Source organism: Pseudonaja textilis, chromosome 10 (assembly GCF_049901715.1).
Source record: "Pseudonaja textilis isolate UNSWEBS1 chromosome 10, rPseTex1.2, whole genome shotgun sequence".
Taxonomy (NCBI): Eukaryota; Metazoa; Chordata; class Lepidosauria; order Squamata; family Elapidae; genus Pseudonaja; species Pseudonaja textilis.
In genome coordinates, this window is record NC_141999.1 from 5,650,517 (window position 1) to 5,668,033 (window position 17,517).

The 17,517-nt window shown below is 36.3% G+C and overlaps 2 protein-coding genes across 3 annotated transcripts in view; both read right to left on the reverse strand.

Moving 5' to 3' along the window:
- Positions 1-17,517, reverse strand: part of CSMD2 (CUB and Sushi multiple domains 2) — a 635,577-nt gene that overhangs the window by 341,540 nt on the left and 276,520 nt on the right. The window lies entirely within an intron of this gene.
- Positions 13,177-13,878, reverse strand: LOC148124888 (uncharacterized). Its single transcript, XM_087939412.1, has one exon. It carries the CDS (start codon positions 13,876-13,878, stop codon positions 13,177-13,179), a length of 702 nt encoding a protein of 233 aa, XP_087795538.1.

Here is a 17,517-nt window from a genome sequence, read left to right on the forward strand (position 1 = left end):
AAAACAATCCTACGAAAAGCAAGAGAAAGATGAAACAATGGCCAAGGGCAACCGCTGCTTGAAAAGATCAGCAAAATCACATAGGAGGAGAAAAGGTTTTGGAAAGACAAGAAAGCAACGAGGCCGAAAGCGACGGCCTCTACCTGCTTTTTTCCTCTTCATGAAAGACAGACGCTCAAAACTTCAGTGTGACAATCCAAATTGGAACGTAATTCAAATGGCCAAAAGGCTGGGCACCATGTGGCACCAACAGCCTCATAATGACAAGGAAAACTACAAGAGGAAGGCATCTCAATTGTGGCAATCGTACAGTAGGTCCAAGGGCTGTAGAATGAAAAGGAAAAGGAAAAAAAGGAAGCTGGGCCGAAGAAGGTGCCGAAATCCAAAAAACAGGAAGAGGAAGGCTGTGAAGAAGAAAACCAAGCATTGCAAGTGTGATGAACTTGAGAGAGTGTTAAAGTCCCTCTTCTGCTAAGGCTCTGTGTGTACCCATCTCCTTGATCGTGCAGTTAACGCTTGAGTAAAAATAAGTGTGTGTCCCTAAATGTGTACACAGCAGTGAGAAATTGTAAGTGCTCAAGATCACTCCAACTGGATGCAGCCCAGACGAGGTGCTGTATTTACAGTTTCTTAGCCGTTCCTTCCTTGATATACTAGCTGAGCTCTATGTCATACAATGGAGGCTTTATGGTCAGGGGCTTATTTTGATTTCACTGTTATCTTCATAGAAATGGTGGTTATTGTAGGAAATCCAGAATTGAAAGAAAGGTTCTAGCTTGGAGAAATAGATTTCCTGATTATGCAATATTATTCAGATTATTGTATAATGTTTCATCCTGGGAGGCAAATCTTACTTTGACTCTCATTAAACATCTCAGGCATTGTGTTCTATTGAACAAGTCACACCTTTAACTTCAGTGGCAGAATATGAGATATTCCTCCTTCTGGATACAACTAATAGTTCCAGGGTAATAATTTTCAGAATCTCTACCATCCTTCAGTCTTCCATTCAGCATCTGGTGGAAAAATGACCTGCCAATTTCTCTCCTACATATGGGGCTGAGTGGGCTTGTGGACTCTAGGTGTTTCCTGTTTCTTCTTTGATAGATAGCTGGAATATTTTCTGTGTTGTTTTCTTCCTTATCCCTCAAGCTCAGTATTTTTCATTCTAAGAATGTCAATCTCCAGGAAGATTGGGAGGTCAGTGTTCCCATGGGAAAAAATAGCAGTAATTTTTCAAAGCTGCTGCCCAGAAGCACCTACAAAAACTGATGATGTCAATTTGCTCAATAACCTCTATTTCTTTTATTTTAAAATAAAAATCTGATTTATTACATAAGAGTAGGGGAGCAGGATGGCTGAAAATTCCCAAACTTACCTCATTGGGAAAAAAAATCAGCACAACTCTCTTGCTGATAATGTATTGGTGTGAAGATAATTTTGGAGATGACACTAAAAAAAAAATGACTAAGCCAGCTTTAAGAAGCTCCTCATGAACACTTGCAACCCAAAAGCAAGATTATCACAGAATTTTCTTTAAACAGATGTATTAAAAGGGGAACGGGATTAAATTGCCAAAATTTTGACTATACACACACGCACGCACACACATTCTGCTTTAGCACTCAAATTATCATTTGTTCAATTGTTTATTATTTTATCAATGTGCTAGAAATCTAGGCAATAGTTTCCTGATAAAGGAAGGGCATGCGGACCTTCTGTGCTTGCAATATTAACTCCTGTCCTCTTTCCAGACTTTGAGAAGTCCATTACATATCCTATACATGAAGAGTTTGTGCTATGTATGGGTCAGGTATCCTACAGCCATCTAGAATGGTGGCTTGTTGCCCCTGATTCTGTTACTTCTTTGAGTGTGTAATATAACACTAATACGTTAAGTCTGGATGGTAACAAACAAGGCAAAAATTTACCGAATCTTGAACAAAGTCATGGTCCTAAATTGCTGGGGCAGTTAAAAAAAAAATGTCAGAGGAATGATCTGCTCTGGGGATTGGGAGACTGGAGAGAATATTTTGGAATGCCTCTGTATTAAATAATTCTTTACCTCCACTTGCACACATATTTATGATCGAACCTCTGAATCCAGTAAGTCATAATTTGATGTACAAGCGGGAATATCAGTTTCAAGGGAGAACCTGCATCCAATGTTACATGTGGTTAATATTCTCATCACTTCCCCTAAAAGAAGAAAAGAAGGGTTGCACAAGAGGAGGGTCTTGGTCTCTGGCAGACACAGCACAAATGGCCATGGAAGTGCAGAGCTCAGTAGGCAGACAGGAGTGGGCAGTTATTCAGCAAATCTGTCAGGTCAGTTGAAGCCCAGCAGATCACTAACTCTGACTGCTCTTCCTCCACACACACTGCAAGAAAAGGCTGGTGCTAGCAAAATATGGAAGACACTACTTTCAGCAGTGACACTAATTAGCCTGAGTTCACCCAGCCTCATCAGGAGGCTGGCCAGGAGATGGAGGCCTTATGACCTTGGCAAATGGTTTACGGGGCTTCTTTGGACTGTTGAAATCAGGCTATAGGGATGAATCTTTGTGGCTTCAGTGTTATGAAGTTGCAAAGTTTTCATGAAGACTTTACAATTACAGGGACAATTCTATTTCATTATACTATTCACTTTCTCTTTTTGAGATATTTTGATTTTATGATCGTGGAGGGAAGAAAGTTGGGAACATTGTGTTCTTTTTTTAAAAAAAAATGGAATTTGTTAAGCTTTCAATCATGCTGAAAGACTAATGAAGCTAACATTTCAAATAAAGTAATCCAGAAGATAGGACAAAGTAGAATGTAGATGTTTTTTTCCTGAGTTGGAACTAGTGGGGATATAATGGAATCATGGAACCAATTATTTGGAAATCCAGTGACAACCAAATGTGGTAGAGATGAGAAAAACTAATAGTAGACCAACGTTTCTCAATCTCAGCAATTTTAAGATTTATGGACTTCAACTCCCAGAATTCTCCAGTTCACAGATGCTAGCTGGGGAATTCTGGGAGTTGAAATCCACACATCTTAAAGTTGCTGAGGCTGAGGAAACATGTCTTTCTGTAGCTCTTTGACCTCCATGAAAAAGAAGCGTTATTTTGCATCCAGTTTATAAATGATAGACAAAGAGACTCTCAAATTTGAAAATATCACCTAGTGTGAGCTATTTGCAATACATTTACACCTGACATATCATTTGATGAATAACAGTTTTGTTAGTAACATAATTTTTAACTTGCTCTCATAGATAATGCCAATAAATTTCTACAAATTGCTCTGGAGATATTTGACACAAAGTCTGTACCATTTTGATCACCTACATCTAGATACAGAGGTCCCATTGTTAATGCATTGTTATGATTGACAGGAAAAAAACCCAACTCAAAAGATATGAAATGAAGACGCTGTGGTGCAGAATCTTACCTGGTGATTAACGGATTCTCTTGGCAACTGCTTTTCAGAAGTAGAGACCCTTATGTCAGGCAAACTGTAATTCCAAACATCTTTGTGCTTTTAAACAAACTATCAATGCTTCATGTTTTATTTATTTTCAGGCAGAGGGCCATAACATTACCAGAAATACAGATACAATGCCACATATTCATATTTTGTCTTGATTTTAATTCTCTACTTGGGTGATTTTGAATTACATATTTGAGAAGAATGTGGAGGACACTCAGATCTCATTTTCTTTGCTCTTCATATCTAATATATGGTTGAGCAAAAAATGAAATCAACCAATTGTTGGTTGGAGAATGCTTGGGAATGGATGAAGAAAAACAAAGAAGGAAGATAGAACTAGTGTTGGAAGGGAGTTTGGAGGAAGTTCTAAATAGTGGCCTTAAGAACAGGTTGAGTGGTTGCCTGGAGAGTTCTTATTAATTTTAGCAAACTGCTCCATTTCAGAGAGAACTCAGACTTGGCCACTGTCAATTATACCCTAAATCTGTCATATAGTTTATGTGAAGGCTGAATGGAAATTGTAATTGATTCAACATATCCACCATTCCTGGATAAACTAGACAGAAAACATGACTAGATAGAGCTAATTCTACTGTTTTGAAAGTTTGAAAATACAAGTCTCCCACTATCTCCTTTACAGCATTAGCACTTAAGACTTATATATGATCCCATAGTGCTTTATAGCATTCTCTGGGCAGTTTATAATGTCAGCAAATTGTCTCCAACAATCTGGGGTCTCATTTTACCAATCTCAGAAGGATGGAAAGCTGATTCAACCGTGAGCCTCATCAGGATTGAACTCCAGCCTGTGGGGAAAGTTTGTGTGCAACACTGCATTCTAACCACTGTGCCACCAGGGCTTCTATAGCCTGAGAAATTATGGAAGGTCCCTTCTGATTCTCTTTCTCCACTCATTATGCAGCTGCAGGGCTATTTATTTATTTATTATTTGTCAAACATGTACAAGATAACAAGTATAAGTATGAACATAAATATGAACAAAGGAAGTAAATACAGATAAATGGGGACAGTAAGACAGGGACGGTAGGCACGCTGGTGTGCTTATGCACGCTGCCTTTAAGGACCTCTTAAGAATGGGGTGAGGTCCACAGTAGACAGTTTAAGGTTGAAGCTGTGAGGGGTTGAGGCTGTAACAAGGGAGTTGGGTAGGGCATTCCAGGTATTGACAACTCTGTTGCTGAAGTCGTATTTTCTGCAATTGAGTTTGGAGCAGTTTACCTTGAGTTTGTATCAGTTGTTTGCCTGTGTATTATTGTGATTGAAGCTGAGTAAGTTGTTGACAGGCAAGATGTTACAGCAGACAATTTTGCGAACTATGCTTAGATCGGACCACAGGCAGTGCAGTTCTAGATTGTCCAGGCCCAAAATTTTGAGCCTGGAGACATAGGGAATTCTATTGTAAGTGGAGGGGTGGAGTATTTTTCTCGAGAAATACCTCTGAACCTGCTCAATTGTGTTAATGTCCGATATACAGTGCAGGTTCCAGGTGGATGAGCTGTATTCAAGAATTGGTCTGGCAAAGGTTTTGTATGCCCTAGTTAACAATTCAATGTTGCTGGAGAAGAAGCTTTGCAAAATAAGGTTAACAATTCTTAAAGCCTTTTTTGCAATGCTGTTACAGTGAGCTCTAGGGCTTAGATCATTTGAGATAAGTACTCCTAGGTTCTTGACAGAGTGAGGGTCATCTATGAAATCACTTCCACCTAACTTGTATTTGGTGTTCCGGGTTTTTTTGCCAATCTGTAGGACAAGAGGATTTGTTAGTTAAAATTTGGAGTTGCCAATTGCATGACCATTCTGACACATAGTCAAGGTTGCTTTGCAGGGCAGCAGCATTGTCGGTAATGTTAAATAATTTTACGTCATCAGCGAAGAGGATGCAGCTGTTTTAATGTTGTCAAATAGGTCATTGAGGTAAAGCAGAAAGAGTGTGGGTCCTAAGACACTGCCTTGGGGGACACGGCTATTAACTGGTGCTGGATTTGATAGGGCCTTCCCTATTTTGACCATTTGTTGCCTGTTTGACAGGAACATAGCTATCCACTTGTGTAGGAGTCTGGAGATGCCATAAGAACTAAGTTTCAGCGATATAATTTGTCATGCGCTACTGAGTCAAAGGCTTTGCAGAAGTCTATGTAAATTGTGTGTCATGCCCTTGATAGAGTCGGACTTGAGGGAGAGGAGGAACAGCCAACAGGGATTGGAGGTGTGGCTCTGGAGGTTGTGGAGGAGACTGGGGAAGGGCAGAGGCCAGCTGGGCAGTCAGAGGAAGAACCAGGGCCATCCCCTCTGTATCCTAGGACACGCAGGGAGGAATGGAGAAGGAAACAACTTGGCTTACAAGAGAGCAAGTGGCCATCCTCCTCATTGGTTGCAGCTGGGGAGACTAGTATATAAGAGAGATGATTACAACACAGTGTTGCCAGAAGCAGAGTGTGTTTTATTTCGGGCTGAAGTTATCTTGGTTGGCGTCCTTCCAACAGACTGTGCCTTATTATCTCCTTGAATTTGGTAATTACTTATCCTGGTTCATTGTGGAAATTTTGTCATTGTAGTTTGGTTTTTTATTTCACCTCTATCTGCTCATTAGGTTCAGACTGTATTGCTTTCTTTTGAAGACTATTTTTGAGTACGTTTTATCTCCAACTGAGAATTATTGAACAGTGGGGCCAAGTTGGAGGCATTAAAGGACATTTATTTACGTTTTGGATTTTGTTACATTTGTGTTATACTTTGGGTCATCACATTGTATTTATTGCTTTATCCTGGTGTAGATGTATGGTCCAAATGTTTCTGTAGTGTAGGAGTTGCAGATTATAAGACTTTTTTTTCCCTGAAAGTTATCTTTTGATGGGATTTATTCACTCTGCTTGTTTTTCTCACATTGCACAAGGTATTGCAGTATGTTGACATTTTATAAATCTTCTCTTTTGGGCTTTATTCTGGCTGCCATTTTGTTATGAGAAGGCCTCCAGTTTCCATGACCAATAGGCGGCATGCCTTTCTTTGAAATGTACAGAGCAGCACCTCCAAAGCTCTATGGCAGATTATTGAAAATCAATGACTTGATTTTTCACTATTGTCTCTTGAGAAATTAAGCAAAAGAGATACTCTGGTATCTGATAGAAAAATAATGCCTGCATATTTATAATATTAAATCCACCCATTTTTATATTGACATGGCATCATCACTCTTTAGGTCATTGATGTGATGCTCCTATCTCCTCTTCTTCCACCAACTTAAAACTGTCAATACTATTAGTAATGGAAGCAAGGGCCAGAAAGCTACTTCCCAATTATACAGTTGTCAAGATTTCTGTAACTTAATCTTTTTGCTTTTAATTAATCTGGTTAAATAAAATTCTGTGATGATCTTGCATTTGGTTTTGTTAAGTGGTCACTTAAGGGCTTCTTAAAACTGGTTTAGTTCTTTCTTTTAGTATCATCTCCAGAATTATCTTTACACTAACACATTATCTCTCCCATTAAGATTCTGAGAAAAATCACACTCTGCAACTTCTTTTCCAGACCAAATAGCAACTTCAGATATGATTGTCATTAGGACTGTATTTTAGGGTGAATAACAGTTTTAATAATAATAATATCAGTAACACCAACAACATAAAAAGAGACCAAAATTCCACAGATGCTTATAAATAGTAGTTTTCATAAAAGATGATTTTCTCCCTCTTCCTGGATTTTTTAAATTTAAACTCTTCAGGAAATTTAATTTTATTTCTTTTTTTTTTTTGAAACAAATTTTATTAATTTTAACAAGAAACAAACAAGACAAAACATCATTAAACACTAAAAAAAAAACGCTTTCCATCATAGATCTTTACAAAGCAGGTAACACATTATTTTATATCACATTTTTCTAATTTATCTCATTTTTACATTATCTGCTCATCTTGATATCCTATCCCAATTTCTCCTTTTCCTTCTATTGTCCAGATTATATTTCTTACTAATCAAAGATGATTTTTCCCCTGTTCCTGGATTTTTTAAATTTAAACTCTTCAGGATATTTAATTTTATTTCTTCTGCTGGCTTAGTACTGCTGAAATTCTCAGCTCTTCTGTTACATTTTACAAGCTTTTAATTTTGAAATGTTTTAGTAGACTGCTTTGTCATTTTGCTTTTTGAGATGAAGGAAAAGAACAAGGAGATTAGGAGGAAGGAAGGAAGGAAGGAAGGAAGGAAGGAAGGAAGGAAGGAAGGAGGCAAAGGAAGGGAAAAAAAGAAGGGAAGAAGAAAAAGGAAGAATGGGGCCCACTGTTGTTATAATAAACAAACCAACAAATGTTCACAAAATGTTGACTGAATGCAGGAAGCTGCCTATTAGGCTCTATGACCTAATAATATTTGCTTTGGAAAGCAGTAGCTCACATTCACACATGCAACCTGATATTTTGACCTTGTTATGTGACAACACCTAGCTGATCTTGGTTGATTTCCTGATTAATTCTGGATGTGAGAGCACATTCAATTGGTCCTACATGTGTTCACCAGGGATTGACCTCAGAAACCTTTTCAGAGGGCCTACAAAACTAAAGTTATTTTCAGACCAAGGCTTTTTTTTTCTTTTTCAGCCTTTTCAACATTTATTCTCTCTCATCCTTTCAGGACTACACCATAGTGCCTTAGCATAAATCAAGGCAGTCAAGATGTAATAAAATTAAGAATATTTATTCTTAATTTTATTATATCTTTACTGCAGCACAATGTATTTTTAATATTTTGTGTGGTGAAATAAGAAGTATGCCTAAAGCATTTTTGCTGCATACCAAAATGTGATGGTTGTGTCTAGGAAAAGCGCTTGTGCAACTGATTTGCAAGTCAGACCAGTTGCTTTTTCACGGAATACCATTTTTACTTGAAAGAATGACCATCAAACTGTGATTATTCAGGCATGGATGCATGGCAGACATTTTCTTGAAAATGAAGGAAGCCTGTCACTGCAAGGAAAACAACTGACCATATTTGTTGATAATAATAAAAAATTCAGTTTTCAAATAAATTTTCAGCTGACTTCTTTTTTATTAAAAAGAAAATGCTTTCACAAACTGCAGCTCATTTCCTTTGACACTACAGACTAATCCAGCTCTTTTCCTATATACTCTTCACCAATTGAATATTCTTATTGATTACACTTGCCCTCTGTTCTCCAATCTATGTTATTCATTCATTCATTCATTCATTCATTCATTCATTCATTCATTCACTCATTTATTTATTTATTTACAAAAGGATTTAAAATTATGTCTTGGGGTTAGGTTGCCATGGAACATAACTTACTGCTTTTTGCCTTCTGCTTTTCTTAAAGTTGTTTATTTTCCACCAAGATCTTAATACTATCCTCTTTGATACCAAGGCAGTAAGTATGGATAGCCATGATCTTCCCATGGAGACAAAAAGAGAAATCTCAGAAACAGTAGCAGTTTGTTGCTCCCATTATGATCATCATCAACTTGAGCAAAAAAAAAAAAAAAACCTCCTTGAAACCCAATTCTACTCTGTGATTTGCTGGCAGAGAATTTAACCGAGTGGGAACAAAGAAATATTACTCTAATGGGATACTATCTAGCTGACAGTTTCCATCCATTAAAATCTATTTCTAGTCTTATCCAGACAGGTAGCTCCTGGGGCTATTTTTACAAATCTACTTCAAGTGCTACAAAGAAAAAGTTAGAAATAATTTTCATAAGTAAAACAGAATATATAAAATTCACTTCTTAAAAAATGATGTGTGTCCCATCATCCACACCCACACCTTAAAAAATACAGGTATGCAAAGGAAACAGTTTACAATACTAGCAATATGTGGGTAATACACATTCAGTACATTGGTAGAGACACAGACACTATCAGTTTTGATATATTTAAATGGAAATCTATATTTGGCAGAAACTGTGAAAACAGATTGGATAACTATTTGACGGGGGTGGCATGAGGCTCCTGTCATGAACAGCGGTTGAATTAGAAGACTACTGAGGTCTCTTCCAGCCCAATAGTAATAGCATTTAGACTTATATTCCACTCATAATGCTTTACAGCCCTCTCTAAGTTCCCAAAACTTTTAGAGTGCCCCAATTCTGAGTCCCAGCAAAACCCCTTTTTATAACAGTAATGTGAAATTATTTTATTCACAGTCAGCCAACGACTTGGCAAACAGTCTTGCAAAGGTATACTAATTAGCTCAGACCTTTAACAATCCTGGAACACTGCCTGGTAAATAGTTCCACACTCAATGTTGGCAGGGAAGGGCTGGGTTATACAGGCAAATCTCCACGAGGATGGAACAAAGAAATGAACAAATGAGCAAGTTGTTTCCTGCAAAAAGCCCCCTCCCCTTTTGCTTCTCTTTTAATTCTTTTTTTAAAATTATTCTTTTTTTCTTTAAGCAAAACAAATACAAACAAAAACAAAAAATACATTAAAAATATTGAACATGGAAACAACATCCTAACATCCATTTTTGTCATTACATTGCTAAGTCCAATAATAATAATATATATTTTCATTCTATATACATTTAGTCAATCCTTATTCCCTTGATCTCTTCTGTAACCAACTGTAAAACTTGTCCCATATTTTATAATAATCCAATTCGTCTTTATTTTTTAATTCCTTTGTCAATTTGTCCATTTCTGTGCACATCCAGATTTTCCTAATTATTTCAAATTCCATTTGGAGTGTCTTTACTTTTCCATTGTTGTGTGTACGCCAATCTTGCTGTGGTAATTATATGAATTATTAAATATATATTGTCTTTATCATATTTCCTCATATTAATCCCTAACAGAAACAACTCTGGTCTATTCTCTATTTTCATCCTACATATTTCTTCTAGCCATTTCTGTATTGTTGCCAATATTTTGGACCTCTTTGCATTTCCATCATATATGGTAATATGTTCCTTTTTCTTTATTGCATTTCCAGCAAGTGGGGGAGAGTTTTGAATATATTGTTGCCAATCTTGATGGGGGTATGTGTCATCTGTAAAATAATTTATACAAATTTTCCTTAAAGAGTATGGCTAACTTCATTTTTTGTTTCTTTTCCCATAATATTTTCCAATCATCTAAATTGATGCTATAACCAAAATTTTTCATTCATATCACCATCATTTCCTTTACTTTTTCTTCTTCCAATTTAAATTCCAATAAGACTTCATAGATTTTTTTAACATTTTCTCATAGGTTCCTAATATCACTTCATCCACTTTTTCTTTAATTCTACTAATTCCCCACTCTTTCTTATCCCTTAAATATTTTGATTGGAGTTGCAAATAGGCCCACCATTCCACATCAATTCCTTGATCTTTCAAATCCTGTCTAGATTGTAATTCCCCTTCATCATTTAATATATCTTGATAGGTGATAATTTTTCCTTGTCTAAGTAGATGTGGATGCATCAATGCTTCTAAAGTTGATAATGAAATAGGTGTTTCTATGTAAATTTGTCTTTTAATTTTGTTCCATGTAGAGTCTGTCTAACTTTGCGTCTTTGAACATAATTAGCCCTTTTGATTATCCTGCCAGAGGAAGGTATGCCATCCCAACTGCAAATTGTAACCCTCTAATGTTAATATTCTTTTATTTCTATGGTTTATCCAATCCTTCACCCAAGTTAAAATTGCAGCCCTGTAATATAGTTTCCAGCCGGGTAGGCCAAATCCTCCTCTTTCTGTGGCATCTTGCAACAACTTCAGTTTAACTCTTGTTTTTTTTTTTTCTTTTGCCATATAAAATTCAATGTTATTTTATTCAAATTATCAAAAAACTTTTTTCTAATTTTATGGGAGCTTTTTGAATTTGGGCAATACATTCATCTTTATTACAACTATCCTTCCCATGAAGGATAGTCTTAATTTATCCCATTTTTCCAAATCTTCAGATATTCATTTTATTAATGGATCACAATTATCTTTTTTAAGTGTCGTTATGTCTCACTGAAATTATAACTTTCTCTACAATTTGAATGCCCATTTTCGCTACTAAAGCTTCCTTTTGTTTATTTGTCATATTTTTGGTAATTATTTTTGTTTTCTGCCTATTAAGTTTTAGCCCTGCGACTTCTCCAAATTCTTCTAAATTTTCTATAAGCTTTGGTCCCAAATGTTGTGGTTCTTCTAAAATAAAAAGTAGATTGTCCATGAAGGCTTGCAATTTAAACTCTTCTTTTTTTATTTTTAAACCTTTAATTTTTTTTTCTTTCCTAATTATTCTTACTAACTCCTTCAAAGTCAAAATAAACAAAAGTGGCAATAGTGGGCATCCCTGCCTAATTCCTTTTTGAATTTCAAATTTATTTGTTGTCCCCCCATTCACCAAAATTCTAGCTTCTTGTTTTTCATATATTGCCAATATAACATTAAGAATTTTTTGTCCTAAATCCATATATTTGATTTGCTGCAAGATGAAATCCCATTTCACATTGTCAAAAGCCTTTTTAGCATCTAAGAACAATAGTGCCACCTGGTCACAACTATAATCTTCATAATACTCTATGACACCTTGATCATTTCTTGATAATCAATCTCTTTTCTTTTTTGTTTTTTCAGTTTGTGGGCCAGCCAATGACCTGGTTTGTTTGCATTTTCAAAAAGATATTGCTTTGTCATTTTTAATTGATGGCCTAATTCTTCTTTCTCTATTAAGTTTATTTTATGTTTTAATAAGTCCAGTCATAGTTTAATTTGTTTCTTTTGTGGTTCCTCTTGTAATTTCTTCGCCAGATCTTTATATTCCTGTTCAAATAGTTTTCTTTGTTGTTTTTTCTCTTTATTTTTTTTTTGCCATATATTTTATTGCCACTCCTCTTATTGATGTTTTAACTGTATCCCAATTATGTTGTGAAGATGTATCCTCCTCTTTATTTTCTTCAGAAAAAAAACCCAATTGTTTTTTCCCTGCAGTATTGAATTCTTTATCTTTTAGAATTGATCTTTTGAAGTGTCCATCTGGCAATTTTCTTTTGCCCCATTCAACTAAATCTAATCATGCTGTGGTCTGCCCATAAGTTTGGCTCAATGTTGCTATCAGTTAATTCAGAAATCAGTTTTTTTGTCATCCATGCCATATCTAATCTCAACAGGACTGATGCCTATTAGAATAATGGGTATATTGATTTTCCCCTGGATTTCTTTCTCCCCGTGCATCATAAATATTAACCTCCTTCCTCAAATCAAAAAAAGGTTTTGGTAATTATTTTTCTTCTCTAATTTTGTATTATTTCCCTTATAGTCAAATAGTTTAGTAACAACTGCATGAAAATCATCCATAATACAAATTTCTTCATACTGCAACTCTTTTAATCTATTATACAATTTTTGAAAGAAGGTTTCTTGTGAGCCATTCAATGCATATAATGCTACCAATAAAATCTTTCTGTTTCCCATTCAATTTCAACCATCAAAATCCTACCCTCATTATCTTAAAAATTTCTTTGGCTGGAATCCATTCTTTTATGTATAGTGCCACCCCTCTTTTCTTTTGTACATCAAGTGCAGAAAAGTTTTTCCATATTTTTTATTGTCTAACAAATATTTTTGTTGTTCTATTATGTGTACTTCCTGTAAGGCTATTATATCAACATTTAATCCTTATAGGTTCTTAAACAGTTTTTTTTCTTTTTACTGGGGAATTTAAGCCATTAATGTTCAATGATATCAATTTACATCTGTCCCAATTTTTCTTTGTTCCTCTGTCTAGTACTTCTTGTGATTCTAATTTCCTTAGGTTCATTATTTTCCTCCCTAGTTTCTCTTCTTTTATATCTTCTCTCTTTATTATCTACTATATTTCCTTCTGTGTTTGTTGCTTCCTTACTTTTTCTTTCTATCAGATCCTTCTGTGAAATTGCTTCTTGTATTTCATCTTCACTTGTAAATTGCTGGTCAAAGAAGTCTTCCACTTTATCAAGTGAATCCAGCCTATATCTTTTTTCTTGCCATGTCACCATGATACCCTTGGGTACCAACCACCTAAAGTTCACATTATATTTTATCAACGTTGATGTTAGAAAGTGGTATGGCCTCCTTAGTTCTCTTACTCTTCTCAGTATTTGCTTTAACACCATTATTTGTTTTTCAGCATATTCCATTGGCTTGTCTCTTGTCTTGTGTAAAATTTCATCCCAGATTGATTTTTTAACTAATTGGATTTTGACTTCTCTTGGGAGGTTAAACCTCCTTGCATAGTTTGTCTGAACTCTGTACAACTCATCCATCTCTGTAAACATCTCTTCTTTGTCCATCCCTAACGTCTTTGCCAATATCTCCACCATCACCTTCAGTAGATTTTCCTCCTTTTCTTCCTTCAGATTTTGAAATCTTAGGTAGTGGGCTGCCTTTTCTACCTCCAAGAAAATTACCATTGTCTCTAATAATTTGTTGGCTTTTTCCAGTTTATCCGTTAACTTGTCAATCCTTTTTTCTTCCTTATCATCTTAGTTTCAATTTCCACAATTTTCTCCTGGTTTTTCCTGACTTCTTGTTGAAAAGCTTCAAATTTCTTGTTAATCATTTGTATCTTTTCCTTTAGTTCAGTTCTCACTGCCCACATCTCATTCTTCATGTCTTCATGATTTTTGACCATCATCTTTTGCATACTCAACATTAGGCCTTGTAAGTCCTTTATATAATTTGATCTTTCTTTTGGAAGCATTTCATCAAAAGCCCTTTGTGTGGAGGGACTTGCGATGGCTGTCATTGTCATCATTTGTCTGGGAATCTTCCTAATTGTACCTATATTAGATACATTTGTAGTACTTGTCATATTAAGCAATCTTATCACTATGTTATTTTTTACCCACCACTCCCAATTCTTTCCATTCTTCTCAAATTCCTCCACTTCTATTACTCTTTACCTTCCCTTTCTTTTATAGCACAATATCACAATGTTTCTCCCCACTGTTCTTCCCCACTCTCCCTATTGTTCTTCCCCACTATTAAATGCTCTATATTTCAGTATTATATACTCAATAATCAACAATCACTCAAACATTACTTAATCCCTTATTTGATACTCAGTAATCCCAGTTTTTTCCATTATTAACATCAATATTATACTAATAATTTATATTAATATTCTTCTACTCCTTTTCCCCAAAACGTTAATTCAAGTCAGATTATTATAAGCTTAAAGTCTATATCTATGTCCATAATCTTTCCACCATAAATTGTCAGGTGTCACTATATGTATCTATCTTTAAATATATAATATAATGTAATAATATTACTGATACTGTAATAATATATTAATTAATCTTCATTATGAGTATATTAATTGATTAATTTAAATAATTCTATATATTGTATACTTTATAGTAATATCAAACCATTAGTAGGGAATCTAATAACAAATATTCAAATATATGAATCTATTAAATCTATTAACAAGGATTGTATATACCTTTGCACTATTATCAATTTCCAAAATCCAAGAGATGTAAAAAAGGGGAAAAAAAGAAAAAAGGGAGAAGTTCAGTTCCAATTCTCTAATTCTTGAAGTACACAAAAAAAAGAAAAAAAAAGTTTATTAGTCACTCTCAGTTCTCTAAGCTGTCTTCTAAACATAAGACAAAATATCCAGTAGTCACAATTGTCTCCTTCTTAGTTTCTTAGCTTTGTTACAATCAGTTATTATGTATCTTCTGTCCAGTCTTGTTTCTCTTTCTCTCTCTCTCTCTCTCTCTCTCTCTCTCTCTCTCTCCTACCAGCAGGTGTCACTCACACGTTGCAACAATGTCTCCCTGTCTTCTTTAAATTTGCTGAATCACTGTCTTGTTGCTGTCCATTTTATTACAAAGTTTTTTCCTCAAGTGTCTCAGTCTCAACCCCCCCAAAAAAAGAAAAAAGAAGAAAGGTAGGGCAAAAATAGTAGGAGATAAGAAAAATAAGAAAAACTATAAAAGAGCACTCAAAACAAGAAGAAAAGACAAACGTCCAGTCCACTTTTTCTTGTCCCCTGCCTCCTCTGATCTTCTTTCCGTTTTGTTGTCTACTTCAGTCTCTTACATTCACAACATTCATCAAAAAACGTCACTCCAGTCACTCACTTGGCTTTGCTGTTATCTTCCGATCTTTCCACTTGCCATTTATCTCACCTCTCTATTAATACATCATATAGAGCTGGCTCTGATTGCCGAGATATCTTTCCTTAATACTATATTGCACTTCCTCTTATATTACTTCTTGCTCACTTTCTGGTTGTTACTTTCGTTAGTTTGGTTGTACCTTCATTCTGCTAGCTCATCGCTTGTATGACTGGCTTTCAGCACTCGTGGACAGCCATTGCTGGTCGTCCATTCCACCATTCGCTCATCCCTGGTTGACTCCAATTTTCGTCATGAACCGCCATTTGTAACCGATCTTCAGAGTCCCCTCTCCTTTGGGAAGCCCTCTGAGCTTCTGTTTGACCCTGTAGAGTCCTGCAGAATGGGGATAATGACTCATGTTTTGCAGGAACTTCTGCTCGCACGTCCCTTCTCCCTGATAGCTGGCTCTGCCCTGCTTCTCTTTTAATTCTGATGGGAGGGGACATTCATCGTCCACCTATGGCCTTACTCCCACGTCGACCCTGAGTTCATAATTGTGCCTTCCTTTTGGCAGCTCTGCACAAGCATAGGCTGAAAACTGGTTCACTGCTGTTGGAGCCCAAAGGCAGATGATGATCGGCAGCCTGCCTTGGCCCCATCTCTGCCTTTGATGCAAAGCCCTCACCTGAACCTTCCTTAGCCTCCAGGAATGGGCCGGCTTCATCCCCAAACTCCTCACTACTGTCGGACTCTGCTGCCGGTGGGCCACAACAGGAACAGCTAGAAAAGCCATAGTTTGTGCGCAATAGACAAGCAATAGACCCTGTCTTTGTAGCCACCAATGTTTGTGCCCAGCATTACTGGATTCATGTAGCCTCATCATTTACTTCAGAGGTGGTATTCAGCAGGTTCTGACCAGTTCTGGAGAACCGGTAGTGGAAATTTTGAATAGTGCAGAGAACCAGCAAATCCCACTTCTGACTGGAGATTTTACAGTATCTTTCCCCTGCCACACCCACCAAACCACGCCCACAGAATCAGAAGTAAAAAAAAAATTGAATCCCACCACTGATTCACTTCCTCACCCAGATCCTTTTGGCAGTCAGTCCCACCTGACATCCTTTTCATATGTTCTATATAATGATAATGGCATTATAATAGATCTTGTAATATCATTTCTTTATTCCACTTTAATGCAAGCTTTGTTACTGTTGCTAAGAGATGAGATGGGGAAAAGAGAATACCTTTTAAGTTACACCAAAGAAAATCAGCAGTAATGCCACTTTCAATTTAGCGAGGCAGGCTAAATGGATTAATCGGGATCCCTGGCAGATAAATGAGTGGTAGGGATGGTTTATGTCTGGAGGAGAGAATTGAATTCATTCCTGACATAGCCTCAAAAATGGATTCTTAATATCTACCGCTCTCGTCAAGTAAAGAGACTCTCACATTTTGCAGTGACACAAAGGAACTGAATTCAGTTCACAAAGGAACTGAATCAAGTGTATTTAATACACTTAGAATCATGTGATATTTGCCCAGTAGACTTTTTTGACCTCTGTAAATGGCTAACACCTTGGTGAGAAACATTTGAATTGACAGCAATAGCAATTAGACTTATATACTGCTTTATAGTGCTTTACAGACCTTTCTAAGTGGTTTACAGTGTCAGCATATTGCCCCCAACAATCTGGGTTCTCTCAACCTTGGAAAGATGGAAGGCTGAGTCAACCTTGAGTCGGTGAGACTTGAACTGCCAACCTGCTGGCAGCTGGCAGTCAGCAAAAATAGCCTGCAGGACTGCACCACAACTGTCATCCTCTATGTCTTACCCAATTTCAGGGTCCTAAGATCACCCACAGCATCTTGAGTAGAACATAGAGCTCATTATTCAACATTGTTAAGCAACAGGCTTAATCCTCAGCATTTCTAGGTAGGCCAGAAAACTGGAAACTTCATGTAGCATGTTCAATAAAA

What these genes read in the sequence shown, in the direction of transcription:
- LOC148124888 (XM_087939412.1), bottom strand. Translation starts at nt 13,878, where the DNA reads ATGGTAATTTTCTTGGAGGTAGAAAAGGCAGCCCACTACCTAAGATTT.